At 37.4% G+C, this 16881-nt stretch overlaps 2 protein-coding genes across 4 annotated transcripts in view; one reads left to right on the top strand and one right to left on the bottom strand.

The window, feature by feature from the left end:
- Nucleotides 1–6803, top strand: part of LOC135073191 (beta-1,4-mannosyltransferase egh) — a 332203-nt gene extending 325400 nt beyond the window's left edge. The window contains exon 4 of the transcript XR_010257592.1: nucleotides 6699–6803. The gene's annotated coding sequence lies outside the window, so the exon portion shown is untranslated. The remainder of the gene's footprint in view (nucleotides 1–6698) is intronic.
- The window catches only part of LOC135073190 (tyrosine-protein kinase Btk), a 35292-nt gene extending 20623 nt beyond the window's left edge, over nucleotides 1–14669 (bottom strand). For 2 of the 3 annotated variants that reach the window (XM_063967265.1, XM_063967264.1), the window contains exons 1-5: nucleotides 14467–14669; nucleotides 13646–13800; nucleotides 5926–6054; nucleotides 5278–5371; nucleotides 2995–3177 (exon numbers count right to left, since the gene is read on the bottom strand). In XM_063967265.1, the coding sequence (XP_063823335.1) occupies nucleotides 2995–3177; nucleotides 5278–5371; nucleotides 5926–6054; nucleotides 13646–13795 (556 nt within the window). In that variant the 5' untranslated portion in view covers nucleotides 13796–13800; nucleotides 14467–14669. Of the gene's footprint in view, nucleotides 1–2558; nucleotides 2581–2994; nucleotides 3178–5277; nucleotides 5372–5925; nucleotides 6055–13645; nucleotides 13801–14466 lie in introns of those variants that run through there. The other variant, XM_063967268.1, reaches the window with a different exon arrangement.
- Nucleotides 14670–16881: the final 2212 nt, after the last annotated feature.

Below are 16881 nucleotides of genomic sequence, written 5' to 3' on the forward strand. Positions count from 1 at the left end.
TGTTGATTCATGGACCCCACATGTATTCCACATGCTCGAGAGCTGTCTTCTGTTGTTAGGCCCATTTTGTGGGACATGTGGTTCGTTCCATAATGCCCAGTTTGCGTACCAGTAATTGCTTGGGCTTAGTTACGTACCTTTTATTTCCGCTTAATGAGTTTTCTCCATGACCCTGTATTTCCCTTTAGGAATGATTTGGAGAGGCTTATCTTATATTGTTGGAGCTTTCTTGGATATGGCCATATTATGGCCATGAGGTATGCCGTTAGATAAAAATAAGTACCTATCAGTTCTGACCCAATAGGTATCGCCTCTGACCCTAGTTTCGCTAGACTGTCGGCTCTCCCATTGCATTTGATCCGTGTAGTCCGTGTAGTCTAGGTATCCCACATCAGGGACACTTTCATGCCTTCCGAGTTTATTCATCTTTAAGATTGCATCTAGAATAATTCTAGACTCAACCTTCACTGAGGCGATGGTTTTTGTTTGAGTGCTGCCTGGCTGTGGATCAGGATGTAAATATTGCGTTTCTTACACCCCTGTTCTTTAGTGCACACATATTATAGCGTAGAATTCAGCTTGAAACACTGTAGCAAACCTCCTTAAGCGTTCACTATGTTCGAAGTGTTTACAGTAAACGCCCGTTCCCGTTCCCAAGGCCATCTTTACAGTGGCGGCGTAAGTCCTAAGGCACCCCCTGGTAACCCCCACGATTTTGGGGTTACCTACCGATTCCAAGATTGAAAGACAATGACATAGACCGCAGATTTGCTATGCAGATGCGCCAGTGAGTACTAATCTGTGCGACATGTGTCACCCTCTGATGCTTGGCACCCCCCCCCCCCCCCTCTACGCCGCTACTGCATCTTTGAGCTATCAGTAAACCAGATTAGGCTGTTCTGTTGGGATTTTGGTCCTCTTTTCTAGTCGTCCCTTGTTCAAGATCTATCCACTTACTTATTAGATCAATCCAAGGGGTTCGCGTATAGGATTAGTTGCAAGCAACCGACTCAGTCTTCCCTTTACCCGACTGGTTGGGGGTGGACCAGAGCCGATAGCAAGATGGAGCCTACATGGACCGGTTTGCCCGTAGCTCCCGTACTATGATTGTGAAACCTCATTTTCCTCACACTTACCTTTCCGTTAAATCACTGGTACAATAGTATGTAGAAATAAAAGTGTTAATTAAAATAATAATAATCATTAAGACGTTTAGACAAATTAAAGTTCTTTATTTAGTGCTTTCTTCTTATGATATTTTCAATATTAAATTGTATTTAAGCTATTTTCAACCTTACGTCTCACACATAGAGTTCAAAATCAATTGACGAAAAAATACAAATCATGGTAGATTGATATGCCAGCAACTCTAAATAAATTCGAAAATAATAATTCTTGCTTGCTTATGAACCAAATAGTATGAATTCATGGATAAAATAAATATTTTTTTCCGATGCGCAATAAAATTCGCCCGCTGTGTCCTGAAGAAAAAAATTTTTTCACCTACTTTTTGCGAAAAAAGTACCATACAATGCTATATTTTTATAATCCTGATAAATGTAGCTTTCAGGTCATATTTTTTTTATTAGATTATCTCCAGTGGTTTAAAAGTGAACGACGTTTATTTAAAAAAATACTTTTTGGTTTTAGTGAATTTTACTCAATATTTCAATTTTTTTGTATGAAAAGGCAAAAAGTTTGTTCTAGAAATGAATTCGCCATCCTTTAATTATCCGAAAATGATACCACACTTGCCCTAATACCCATAGTTTTGAAGATATGGGCCTTAAAGTGAAGCGCGGCGGAAGGAAACTTGCCCCCCCTCCCCCTGCTACCACAGGGGGGGCTCCCGATGTCTACCGACGGAAATCTACTCAGGAGCAGCCAAAGAACCACTGTTGCAAAAATGAGCCTTCTATACCAAAGTGGAGGGGTTCTTGCACTAAATTCCCTACTATTTGTGAATACGGACATAAGAAACTATAGCTGGGAAAATTATTTTTTATATTTTGCTCTGTACTACTCTACCTGTGATTAGTTCGAAGATATTTATTCAATAGATATAGGTACGGGATGTCAGTGGCCACATACGGACACGACCCGCACTCCTTTAGTGATTTTAGCGAGGACTGGTCATGTGGTAAATATGTTTCATAGGAAAACCGTAAACATATTTTGAGTTCGACTCTCTAACAAATACGATTACATTACATAAAGTTTGACAGTTAAACACGGTGGCCGTTCAATTTTACGAGAAGGTAAAGGTACGGTTTTACTAGAAGCGTTCTTCCTGGACCAGCAGTTCTATCTGTGACTCGGATTAGACCAGTCGTCGACGAGCTGGCAACCTTGCCCTCTCCATCAATTTCAGAACCTGCTGACCTGTACTACTTAGCGAACTAGCACTTACACATAACGCCGTTGAGGGACTTGTTCTTCTGCACCAGCAGTTCTATCTGTGGTTCGGATAAGTCCAGTCATCGACGAGCTGGTAACCTTGCCCTCTTCATCAAATGATGAACTTATTGGCTTGGCTAGTTTAACGATTTATTACTCACATGTAACGTCGTTGAGGGGCTTCTTCTCCTGCACCAGCAGTTCGATCTGCGGCTCGGGCAGCGGCCAGTCGGTGGCGAGCTGGCAACCTTGCCCTCTCCATCAAACCTGTTGACCTAGCTAAAGTTGAGCGCTGTTGGACTTAGATGTACGTAGTTAAGGGGCTTCTTTTCCTGCACCAGCAGTTCTATCTGCGGCTCGGGCAGGGGCCAGTCGGCGGCGAGCTGGCAACCTTGCTCTCTCCATCAAACCTATTGACCTAGCTAAAGTTGAGCGCTGTTGGACTTACATGTAACGTCGTTAAGCGGCTTCTTCTCCTGCACCAGCAGTTCGATCTGCGGCTCAGGCAGGGGCCAGTCGGCGGCGAGCTGGCAACGCTGCACTCTCCGTCAAACCATGAACCTGCTGTTAGCCAAAGGTAATCTATGTGTCACTTACATGTAACGTCGATAAGGGGCTTCTTCTCCTGCACCAGCAGTTCGATCTGCGGCTCGGGCAGGGGCCAGTCGGCGGCGAGCTGGCAACCCGGCGCGGACCGGCGCTCCGCGTCGCAACACGCCCAGCGCCGAGCGCACCACGCGCCCGGGTGGTATCGCGACCGCCGCACTTTGTACACGCACACTGTGTGACAGAAACACAGCTGTAACTGCTGGTAAAGCCTGGTCCACACTCACTGCGGGCGCCCGTCGCACAGTCGCGACAGCAATATAATTACGCGCGAGTGATAAGGATGGGTAGCTTGGGGTCATTGGACAAAATTCTACGTGCTCACGGACCAGGCTTTAACCTTAAGAAAAATGGGTGATTCTCTGAACACCCCGATCGTAGAATAACCAAAGGGTCAACGGGGGCTTCAAGGATCGGAGTACGCAGGAAATGATATACATACAACAAAACAAGGTTTTATGGCTTTGGCACACAGCAGCCGGCGCGACAGCAGCATTTTTTTGTACAACTTGACCCGTAACGTATGAAAATGTTACAAAAGTTTATGTATCATCGTATATTCGGAGGCAACGGATGTTAAATTGAAATGCATGTAAAATTCAAATGTACCGCCATGATCGCGTCAGCGTGTAGGCCAAAGGTTTAAGACGGGTTACTAAAAATGGAAGTATTTTTTGATAGAGCCATTAAGCAGTCATTAAAAATTGGACATTGGACCCTAAACATGACGTACCAATTAAGCCAAAACTTATTCTTCTAAATATCACCGGGCAATGGTCGACAATACCAGCTTGTCAATTAATTAGCAATCTGTTTCCAGTTTATAGGTTAATTGTTACAACCGTCAACAAGCTACTACCTACCTATATCTGAGGTTAACGTGTATAGCAAGGGCAAATACCGAATGCACATAAAAAAACACATGTGTGATTCCTAGAATAGATATCATTTAGACCGGTGGAGTCCAAAAATGTACTCATATTTAAAATGTTTGTTTATGCACTTGAAAACTAAAGACCGGTTTTTAATCTGCTCTACCTTATTTGATCGCCTGTTCCTAACAACAAAATTGCAATACATTTTATTATTTTTATTACGATTAATGAACTAGATCTTGAGACTGGCTAGACCCCACTACTAGACATGATCCCAACTAAATAAGTCTTTCAATAAATCCCATCAGCGGTTGATACGGCGTAGTTGTCTGACATCTTGACATCAGTCTTACTTTAACACCACATTTTACATCAAAGATTTTCAGTATTTTCATACAAGGGCCAATAACGATAAAGCAACAAACAAATGCGTTCTATCGCTTATGTGGTTAGGAGATCTACGTCCTTGTACAAATACGAGTACTATGTTAGTAGTGCAGTAAGTCACGCGAATATTCAAATGTTCGTTAGGTGTAACACGCGATTTTAAGATGAACTCACGAAAATAGTATGTAAAGTCGATAACACGTTAACGTAAGCACTGTAATATCTTATAGTTGCAATAGGAGCAATTTTAACTAATACAAGATTTTTTTTTCAGTAAATCATCGAGGTAAGTTATTCCCGTGAAAAAAATATGTTTTGAATTTTCTTATGCGTAAGTTACAAGTACTACATAATTGTGTAATTTACATGGTACCGTTTGAAAGTCTGATTGTTCTACATTATTTAATATTATTTTTATTCAAGATCAGAAAAACAATAAATCTTACATCAACATAATAGCGTGTTCTTCACATCAACATAATAGCGTTTGCAAAATGGAAATACTAATACGTTTATGTTAATTGTGCCATTAATGTGCAATACTGGTTGATCTGCACTTTGCATTCAATGAAACTAATGTTTTTATAACTTGTTTTCTGATATTTAATGAACATATCAATTATGTCGTCTTATAGTTTATTGCATTTGCAAAAACTTGAAGAGCTCTATCAATCACGCTGTCAAGTTCTACATACCTATTAAAGATGATTTTGAAGGGATAATAACATAAAGGCAAAAATATTAAAAGTTACGGTCTGGTAAAACGTTCTTAGAAAATTTTTCTTGACTGTTAGAGGTACTTTGAAGGGCATTTATGGACTTGGAAATAAAGTGAAGTAATAAAGTGAAGTAAAAAGACATTACGGAACAGTATGGTGATTATTACCTATTGATAAGAATCTAGAATCATTATAAGATAAGTATGTTAACGTCAGAAGTCGTTATTAGTAACTTCAAGAAACATAAAAAAATAGAAGATGACACAAAAACTATGTCATGGAAAAATACTCACCACTCCTTATGGCGTGAATCCAATGTAGGCGCACTGAGTGGTCTCCAACTATAAGGTACAAGGTGTAGTCTGTGTTCTGTTCAGAGTAGCCCACCTGCGCACAATCTGTCATATGAACACGCACATTCACACTGATTGAATAAATCGCGAATAATTGTGTATAAAAATACAAAAATCAACCGTGAAGTACGGGTAATTGTTTCGTTTCGGAGATTTTTCTAGTTAAGGGTTTATGTAATTACGTGATTCTGTGTGTGGAAAATGTAAGTATAGTGCTTAGATTAATAAAGTCTAGATGGATGGTCGTCGTCAAGCGGTTCCTCTAACTAAAGTGAGGCAAAAATCAGAGTGCCTAAGTACTGATCAACGCGCGAGTTTAGCTTTTTGTACTAAGGGGGACATGACTTTGTCAAATGTCAGGACAGATGGAAAAACTAGCCCTGGGTTTCAGCATATTACTTTAACCTTGACAAACGGCAAATCTGTCAAACTCCAAAAACACTCTAAAGTTGTAGTTACGGTTAAAGTTAAGGTGATGCCAGCCTAAGCATTTTGGTCTAATTTGAAGTGCCTCACTTTTCTTGCGCTATACCGCCATCTAGGCTTTATTAATCTAAGGTAATATTAATTTAAAAAATGTTTAATTACCTGAAAAGGGTATCTATAAGCTGAGTTGTCTCCAATGCCGTCGGGCAGCTGTTTGCTCAGCTCGCCGAGTTGCGCCTGCTCCACCGTATGGATCGCGTCCGTTGCGATGCGCCCGCGCTCTCTGCGCCTCTACAAAACACTTAGCCAATTACACCTCGTTGTAACTGCAATTTTGTTTAGCTGACATTTTAACTCCCCTCCCCTGTTCTCATCAGATTGTTTGTGCTATATGGGAAGTCTCTAAATGTGCATAATGCATATCTATTTATACGACGATTATAATTATCTTATGATTATTCAAAAATATATCGCACTTAATCGAATCGCTGTGATATCTGTCAATAAATTGAATCTAAATAGATTTACGTAAACGATAAAGTAATTTTATTTAAAGATAAAATAACAAACAAAAGTTCGTGGGCTCAGGTTCTTCAAGAATCAGGTGTTTTTTTTTTTCAAGTCAAAACACGTTCAAAACCTTTTGGAATGGCCTAAAGTAAGATACAAGATATTAAAACTTAGTCTGAGGCAAACATTTCAAATTCTATTGGTCCTCTTAAAACTTTCCAGACACGGTAAGAAATAGAAAAGATCTTTCCCCAAATGTATTGAATGGAAAATTCCAAAATGTTTCGTTACGCTTCCAAAAACTGTATCGTTTAAATTAGGTACTGTATGTAAATGGGCACATGAAAATTGCAACCATCAGAGTAACAAAATTAAAACCAACAGAATTCTGTTCTACTTATAACGCCAGGTAATTATTCTCCTAGTAGGCCAGTAGAATTAAACACAAAAATTGATTAAATCGGAAATAATTCCTACAAAAGATTTTTTTGCTTTAATGGCTTCATTGGTTGCCCATTAAGACTCTCCTAAGTTTTCGACTTCGACGGAGTTGTGCTTAAGTGGTGGAGGCCCCCGAAAGGGGCGTTTTTTCGGTTTTCCGGTTATACCGCGTAAAGGACTTACCCTATCGAAAAGTGGTCTTCATGACGGTTAAAGGGCACTTAATCCTGCATTGAATAAGACCAAATTCATATGTTTTGGACAAACCGTTCTCGCGCTAAAGTTCGGCAAAGTAGAAAATATACGTATAATTAATGACCCTCTCCACGTCCAATGGCTTGTTACCCACATGCTTCCAAGCCTTGTAAAGGGTCGCCTTAACCAGTGTAAGCCTAACAAGGCTCACGAGTTTGATTCGCTTATCCTTGTTCGTCCCAGCCGTTCCTTAACTGCGGTTGCTGCACCTCTTCCTGGCACTCTCCTGAACGACTCTGTGTTACCTAATGTGGCTGCCCCTCTTCCTTGTACCCTCCTGTACGATTTCATTGCTTAGCCATATGCCTGGTCCAAGGTTCGACGCCACAAAATCTACTTCGTACGAGTGATAATAGTTTAAATACTATTTCCCGTGCTTGCAACATTTTTCTTTACTGCTTCGCCTCTATTAGTCGTAGAGTGATTGTATATATCCTATAGCCTTCGTCAATGTATGAGCTATTCAACACAAAAATAATGATTTCAATCAAACTAGTAATTCTTAAGATTAGCGCGTTCAAACAAACAAACAAAAAACTCTTCAGCGTTTTAATATGAACTTGTTGTTGCTGATTTTTGGCGTCGAACCTTAGACCAGGCATACGGCTAGTCAACGTAGTCATGCAGGAGAATACAAGGAAGAGGGGCAGCCACAGTAGGTAACACAGAGTCGTTCAGGTGAGTGCCAGGAAGAGGTGCAGCAACCGCAATTAAGGAACGGCTGGGACGAACAAGGATAGGCGCATCAAGCTCGTAAGCCTTGATAATGTTACACTGGTTGAGGTGGCCCTTTTCAAGACTTGGAAGCCTGTGGGTAACAAACCATTGGACGTGGAGAGGGTCATTAATTATACGTATATTTTCTACTTTGCCGAACTTTAGCGCGAGAACGGTTTGTCCAAAACATATGAATTTGGTCTTATTCAATGCAGGATTAAGTGCCCTTCAACCGTCATGAAGACCACTTTTTGATAGGGTAAGTCCTTTACGCGGTATAACCGGAAAACCGAAAAAAAGCCTATTTCAGGGGCCCCCACCACTTAAGCACAACTCAGTCGAAGTCGAAAACTTAGGAGAGTCTTAATGGGCAACCAATGAAGCCATTAAAACAATAAAATCTTTTGTAGGAATTATTTCCGATTTAAAAGCTAATTCTACTGGACTATAGAGCCGCAAAGCCAGGCGAGTAATTAATCATCACAGTGGAAACAAAAAGTATCCTTAGTTCACGCTACAATTCCCGCAAATTGAATTCCGAGGCTGGAGTCAGCTCCCGAACATTTTGCAGATGCAGTCCCACAGTTCGAGTGCGCTGATGCATAAAAACCATTTAACGCTATTTAGGTCAAACGACGTACCTATTCTGATAGAACTTGGCACATTTTTAAAGTACCTCTATAAAAGGTACCATTTTAACAAGCAATTTATCGTCGGGATGGAAATTCTTTTAGAATGCAAGGCATTATATTTAACGCTATTGCCAATAGCGATACATTTAGAAATAAACGGCGCTACTAATGGATTAGGTACTTGCAAATTATTCGGCAATAAAGATGATTATGTAAATTGGGCATGATTATTACTGAATCTGTCTCCGTGATTAGGTATGTGTACGAAGCTAAATAGGTAACACCTAAATAGAAGTTCCCTTTAAATTAACGTACCTAACATCACAGAGTAGGTACTTTTGAAACGATGTATAAAATAGAGACATGTAGAGTTAGGTTGGAAACTGTTTGATTGCGTCGACGTAGACGTAGACGAAGAGACTCAAATTGTGAATCCAACTTTAATTAAGATAAAGAGTTTACCTCATCTCACCGAACCTTTGAGAGAGCATCAAATCTTCTTAAGAGGTTTACTTACGTAACCACTCCGACCTAAATTGATTTTAGGAATTTTCATTAGCGCGCAAAAGCCAGAAAAATATCTCCTTTTCATATCTAATAGACAAAATCATTAGTAACAAGAATAAATGGTTGTTTAACCATGAAGAGTAAAAAAATAAAAATAAATAAAATAAAAAATCGTTTATTGCTTTACAAAAAAAGGAAAATTTAAATTACAAAAGAAAACTTATAATAAGAAGTTGGAAGCAACTGGAGTAATTTTTTTTCGTTTAAAAAGGAATTGCGCCTGAAAGAATGTCAATCACAGAAGTGATGATAAATACAAAAGAAGGGCTCTATATTTTCAATTATACTCATTAAAGGATGATAAATACGATATTCCTAAAATCGGAGAAACACCTTAACGGTTCGCGGACTAGGCCAACGCAAGATTCGATTCCGCAGGGTGCAAATAGGTACTTGCGATCTCTATGGACACGAGAAAGTATACCCGAAGTAATGGATATGGTAGGTACACAGTTTACTTATGTTTATCCGTAAACTAGACCCTGGTCCGGTCGTACTACAAGTTATGCTTAGTTTAAGGCTTTAGTTGCTTTAGACTTAAGTGTGTGAAAGTTTAAAGAAAATTAATTTAACTGATCGAGAAAATAATAAGCAATTTAATAAATGAATTTAATATGGTAACACGATATCACTGTACTACATAATCTGTCGTTTGACATGTTGCGATAAGAGGAACGGATACTTGGCCAAGCGCCAACAGTAAATATGTTCAGCCATACGACACCAATTACGGACATAAGTGCCATCACCAAACATTAACGTGATACCGTAGGCTTTAGAAGCTAATATTAACGCGCCGGTTTTCGCTACCGAATTAATTAAAATGGCACAAAAAGGCAAACTTATTGATCTATCACATTAGTATCTAATTAGTAAGTTACAAAAAGAAGCAGACCACACAATGTTAAGAAGCACTAGTTTAACTTGTAATAGCAAAAATTAAGAATGAAATCTATGCAGACTGAATGAATACACCTGACTGTCTCTACCATTTCAGGATTTTTTCCAATCCAATCATCTCCCGTCAGATTCGTGATTGAATTTAACTGTTTATTCGATGTTAATGAGAAACTTTCGGCTTCTCCTTAGTAATAATTATAGACTATACAACTTTGAAGTAAATGTAATTAGTCTCGATTGGTTTGGTAATAATTAATCTTATACTCGTGCGTGCCAGCCTAACTAACGTCTAGGCGCGTGACTTTGGCGGAATTCAGAGGTGAGGTGGAAATGTGAAACAATATCCCATATCTGGCCATAAACAAAAGAAGAAAAAGTAGAATAGGACTAGGGACTTGGTATTTGTATCCTCAGTCGTTTTGACTTCCATAGGCGGGTAAAAAAATGGCTGAAACAACAGCGGATAACCAAGAGTCGCGGGCGGAGTGCGCCTTTTTCAAACAATTACCACACGTAGCGTAGAGAGCTCTCCATTAAAATTGCTCACATAACAAGGGACCACACGAAGGCATGACTACACATACATTAGAGCGAGGGTTGCTCGCCCTCTATTGTTCGAGTGATTGCGGAGGGTACAATACGAGATGCCGGAACGGAATATTTTATTTTGTTGTTTCAACAGTTCTACACTTTCATGTGGATAGTTTTTAATTTTCACTAAGTGTGAGCACTGTTTTTATTTTTATTTATTGGTGTTAATATCATAGTAATAGTTTTTGCTAGCGGTGATAAGTCGCTGATATTTTTAACTTTACCGAAAATAAAAACAAAAGATTTAGGAGCGACGAAAGATTTATGGATAGATTTTCTCGTCTATTAATTTCGTAGAACGATCACTAATGAATTAAGCCACAATAAAATGTTCCGATAAATGTATTGTTGCATTAAAAAATCCTAAATAACGAGATACGAGATAACGAGCCACTCGAATAATAGATAAATCATTCACAACGATTTACGAATAATAGATAAATCATTCACAACGATTTACGAAAACGGATCAATCAGAAACTCAAATGCCGAATCCATTTGAGACCTCATCCATAGTCGTTTTGCGTAGGTGGTGACTGAAAATGGAAGACGCACGTAGTGTTCGAGTTCGATGCCTTGTAGAGGCGAAAATGACGAGTTGGTGGGTAAGGTGAGTGCGGGTTTGGTTGAGAGGAATGCGATTGTTGTGGGTGAGATTTTAAGTGATAAAAGTATGATTGGTTTGTAATTACCAGTGGCGATGCGAGGTGCGAAGGGTCGGCGGCCGGCGGCGGTGCGGAACTGGCGCCGCCGGGCGCGCCGCGCGGCAGACACACCCTGCTCGCGCATGCGCCGCCCACCCTCACATCACCCCCTAGCCCCTACATTAATCAAGTACGAACGTCTAACGTTTCTTGTTAGCCCAGGCACAGCCCTCGTACGCCACCTAGATGTTATCTCACAGGTGGAGATAAGAAAAATGCAAGTCATCGATCTGTATTGATCAAAGGACGTCGTTCCCCTAAAAACCGACACTTTCAATGGCGTGCAGGTTCTTATTATTTTGTGGTGTCAACTGATGATGAGCGATCACCAATACTCATTCATAGACATCCGCAAAACTAGAACATTATGCTGATTATTAAACCAAACCCTAAAGCTATTTGTTCGTTAGGATGGTTTCGAAACGATTCTTTATTATAACGACAGAAAATTATTTCGGAGATGCTTTTACAAAGCTCAAATAGTAGTTTATCGAATCATCCAATATTTTTCAAGAAAGAGTCCTACAAACCATGAGTCATGAATGAATGACGCACGTCATGGGAACTAAGTAGCAGGACCACTTTCGAAGGAGCGAGATAAATCTACTTTGAATTTACAATTATTCCACTTGGTTGAACAGGCGGACAATTACTACGCCATAATTCTATTGTGTTTTTGAACAGGACGTTTGTGGGACCTCTGATAAATAAGTAGGTTTTAAATTCGATAAAGTTTCCGATAGATAAGCGACATAAAAATGCGATTAACAATTAATATCAACTTAGTCTGGGATTCTAAAAACTAGTAAAGAAACTTTTAACATGACACAAATGAAAGCTAAAACTGATTCAGATTTAGGTAATTCTTCGATTTTAGAATTATTTCAATCAACGAAGAATACGCGAATTACTCGCAAATAACAAAATAGCAGTATTTTACACATAATTAGACTAAAAGAATGGTTTCATGGTTTTAGTATAATCTACATATCAATGAATCTCACTCTCGAATGTCATTTTAATGTATGTTTGTCACCTTAACGTGCCCTCAAATATGCCGTTAAAGAAAGCGTGAGTAATTTTTATTATTTACAGTCGTGTAGATAAGTTACGCGTCGCATCAAATGTTTTCGTCGCTGTAGTCTGATTCTTTACTTTTAAAAACTGACATTTTGCATACTGGGATGCTCCAAAAAAAGGTATAGGACAAAACACTTACCTTTTATATAATTATTACTGTTGCTCCTTGATAGCATGCAAATATACAATACAAAATGAGAATACCAAATTAATTTTCCTATTGATAGTAGGTAGGTACCTATTGTTGATCTAATGAGTCTTTCCTTTTATGTGGGCAATTATAAGCAAATATGGCCTTCAGTTATTGTCAAAGAATATCCTAGGATCAAGTTCAAGGGGATAAAGGGGCAAATATTTATTGTATGAGATAAATAAATGGGAAAACCATCTATTAATAACATCATAATAAATTATAATATAATTACATGTAATTAGCATGCAATAAGCATCAAATTTATCAAGAATTTTTAAAAATGTGTTTTCCCCATATTTATTTTATTCATTTTATTCAATAAAATAAAACTACAATCAGTAAATCATTTCAAAATAATGTTTACATTATTATTTGATCAGGCCAAACTTTTGTTCATGATGAGACATAAAAATTGTAAGTATGTCTCTCATAAATTGGAAGATAAGACAATCTCAAAAGATCAAACCAGTTGCATTGAAAATAATATTTCATTGAAAGAAGTTGAAAATTTTGAATGGTTGAAAATAACATGGTCATCATGAGACTATTTCAAAAGGTGTAGCCCTTACAGACATTTCTTTATCATTGTGATCTATAGATCCATCACCTATTCGATTTTATTTAACTTCATGCTCTGAATGATTGAGTCTGATGTTGAATCAGCGGTGCACAGTAAAACCAAAACTGGTTTTTGTGACACCGTCAATAGTTATCATTAATATTTGGAAATGCTATGTAACTTGTTTTAAATAAATAAATAAAATAAATAAATAATAAACCTATAAAAATTCTATAAAGAATCTATCAATGTTGATCCTCAACAACTCAACTGCTGCGTTATTAGAAAGAAACTACAGATTTGATCCAACAAACTTAAATAACATGCATGAATGAATGTTATTTAAGTTTTTAACTTGGTAAATAATTATTTAAAGTAAGCATGACTAGGGGCTAATGAGGAAACTTACAAGATACAATATCAGACTATCTTGCATAAACGGTAACAAATAATATTAGACTAACTGAAGCGAGTAACTGAAATATAGGTAATTTTATACTAGGCAATATTTTTATGCCATTGAGGATGTTCAGAAATGAAATCATCCGTTATTATGTTCTTAAATCTGCGGCAAAATTATTGACTTTGGGGTGGAGGCCTAGTAAACCTTGTAAGTTCTTTGTTAATAAAAAAAATATATTTCTCTGCCTCCAGACATACTTTCTGTGCTGCCTCCTTGCAAAAAAGGTTAGGTCAAAGAACTTTTTAATAAATATATAATGAATCTACTTACTTCACTATCAGAGTCATAGTAGATAAGTGAACGACGTCTTAGCACCACCCAGCGCTCCTTAAAATTTACAGGAGTAAACAACTTTTTGTTTTGTGATCTTTTCACCATAAAGGTTTGCAAAATTACATCGTCTTCGTCTTTCCCCGCCATATTCACTGAAATTTTAAAACCATCTTAATCATAAGTTCCTTCATGACCTATTAAAACAAAAAGGACCACAACCAATGATATTAAAGAACTATAGATATGTTACGTTCATAGAAATTACGATTTGAATCCGTGCCGAGCTATTCCAAATTGCACACATTGACAAATGTAACTGATAAGTGAAACAAAAGATACGAAATAGCACGCAAATGAAAGAGATAGCTATAGTTTTAACGATTCTGCACTAACTAATCTATGTCCGCAGCGCACGCATCCTTATCGCTCTAACGTCAAAACAAGATCGCTTTCTCTTTCTTAACTTGAACATGGCGCATGGCGTCTTGATTGTTTGCATAAATAATTGAAAATATAAATACTAAATAATTTTGCATAATCACATGTGGTAAGAGATCCCTTGTATTTTGTTTACTTTAGAGTCATAATTGGTACACTTTCGAAACACACACGATGGCATTTTTTATTTATTTTGGTAAGAACAGGAACTTACGGTGTGGTACGCACGCGATTGCGCACGACGCAGGCCACACGAAGACTAAACACAAGACGTCCCAATTGGGACGTATTTGAGTATTCACAGCGCGAGCGCTTATAACATATCTGCTTTTGTTTTTATATAATATCATTGACCACAACACAAACCGGCGACTAGGTACCTGTCTGAATCCAATCAAAGGCGACACCATTCCACTTGAAAACTTTTGTTTGAACTATATTTTTGAACAAATCACTAATTATACTTGTAGCAATTATACAATGTACGTTCTTCAATTATTAGTCATCGTCGCCAGTCGCCAGCTTTCTCGTTTTCGTTGAAAGAGAAATTATAATAAAATTATTAAAATTAAAACTTGTTGTGGCTATCTGTGGTGGCTATCAGACAGACACAACCAAAGACACAACACCAAAGTAGTGATGTCCAATAATAATACATAATTAATACCACAGACAAATATGTGTGTGGTGTGCAGTGCAGTGATGGATGAACAAGAATCGATTAGTTCATTAATTGATAAAATAAAATACAGTGGCAAACAGGAATTTTTAAAAAAATAGCAATAGTTTTATAATCAAAATCCCCCAGTGTCGTTAATCATAATTAATTTCATGATTCAATCCTATTTGGTTTTTGTTTTTTTCGTTGTGTTGTTGGTTGTTCATGGTTGTTGCCTATGGTTGTTGCCGTTGTTTGTTTGTTGGACACGGTCGACGAAGGCCGTTGAGGTCGGCTATTAATTTGATGAAAATAGAAAATTAAACTTTCAAACTCACGTTTACGAATTCAATACCGACTATAATTTTTATTGAGTCTGGATCAGACGGACATTGTAAATGGGTATTTCGCCAAAAATGGTCGATTTTGCCTAATTTCCTTGGCACGAAATTTTTTTTTTTAACCATTTTTATTTTCCCATTGCATTAAGAAGCAAAAACTAAGCCAATGTATCTAAAAGGGGTGTCATAATTCGTTTTAGAAACAAAGTTATGAGGTCATGAATTTTTGGTAGCCAAGGAAATTATTATAAATATTGTTTTCTCTAAGTTTTCTTCTGTGGTTTGCTTTTTTTTAATTCGACCCATTTTAGTGTACCTTCGCAAGCAAACATACCAATGAATATTATATCATGATAACGTTTTTACACAACTAAGGAAGATAAATGCAGTAGATTGTGTTAAGAGTTAAAAACAAGTTGTGCTATATCTATTCTGATACCCATTTCTTAAAATGTAAATTTTAAACTTATTCCAATAAAGAAATACTAAAAATTTGACTTTAAGCCTAATTAAAAAGGGTCTTTTATAATTTCCTAGGCCATTTTAAGCCACGGAAAACAAGGAAATTAGGGCCAAAGAAATTAGATTTATGCCTAAAAGACACCACAAACAAAAACCTATTTACCTTATCCATTTACTATTTAAATTATGGGTTAACCCCTACAGACACTACATTTGTGTAAATAAACATTTAAATTAATCCATTGTTTAGCTGCAAAAAACCGCCCAAAGAAATTGACTTTTTAGTAAACAAAAACCCAAGGAGGGACCTACTTACGCGATTTGTCGCGAAACTGATCAACGATGTACTGTCCTGCCTTGATGGTCTCTTGGGACGAAATGGCCGAGTTGTAACGGTGCAGTGCGTTACATTCTAAGTTTTTTCGTTTCGTTACTATAATGGTCGAAAAGAAGACCCAGGGAAATTATACTTTTGACCTGGACAAGAACTTAACTTCACTTTATTTTCTTCCTATAAGTATTTGACATTTAAAGTTTTTATTTTTCGATAGCCAAACGTTTCTCAAATGTAAAGAGAGTGCTACTAGAATTAAATTACGCTTCAATTTGTTATAATGTGCCTTCATTTTGGCAAACAACAGTAATGGACAGAACAAGGAAATTAGAAAAACGACTTTTGATTAAGTTTTTCTACTGTTTTATTTGTAGTTTCTGCTATTGTAATAGCAAAAACAAATAAAACTTTTGATGAACTTTCCCATAAAAATAGTTTTATACAGATAGATATAAAAAAACATGTGTTCGCCTGCCTGGACACAGAAAATTTACTGTTTCGGCGAAATACCCAAATACGCTTCGATTTATTCATTAGCTACCCTCTGTACAAAGATCTATCAACGATTAGATTGTGACGACGTTAAAATCGAGTATTCGATTAGAATTATTATGTGCTTTATTCAAACAAATCCTAAAAGTTTGCTGCATTAATCGAAACGTTTATAAAAAATATTTCATGGCTGCCAACATCAATAAATAGAAAGGGATGTTCCAATGCCATTGTATGTGTTACGGTAAATGTGATAAATGTGCAAATTATGAATTTTACCGGTTTTGTTAATAGTTACCTCATATTTTGGTAAATGTGATTAATGAAATATGAAATCATTTATGTATGTATAAAACTAAATAGGCGGCTTAGGGGTACCCCCGCTGCACCTTAACCTATTTGACACTTTAAATCAAAACATAATCCCAACTAATATTATAAATGCGAAAGTAACTCTGTCTGTCTGTCTGTCTGTCTGTCTGTCTGTTACGCTTTCCCGCTTAAACCT

The sequence above is a fragment of the Ostrinia nubilalis genome, chromosome 7 (assembly GCF_963855985.1).
Source record: "Ostrinia nubilalis chromosome 7, ilOstNubi1.1, whole genome shotgun sequence".
NCBI lineage: Eukaryota > Metazoa > Arthropoda > Insecta > Lepidoptera > Crambidae > Ostrinia > Ostrinia nubilalis.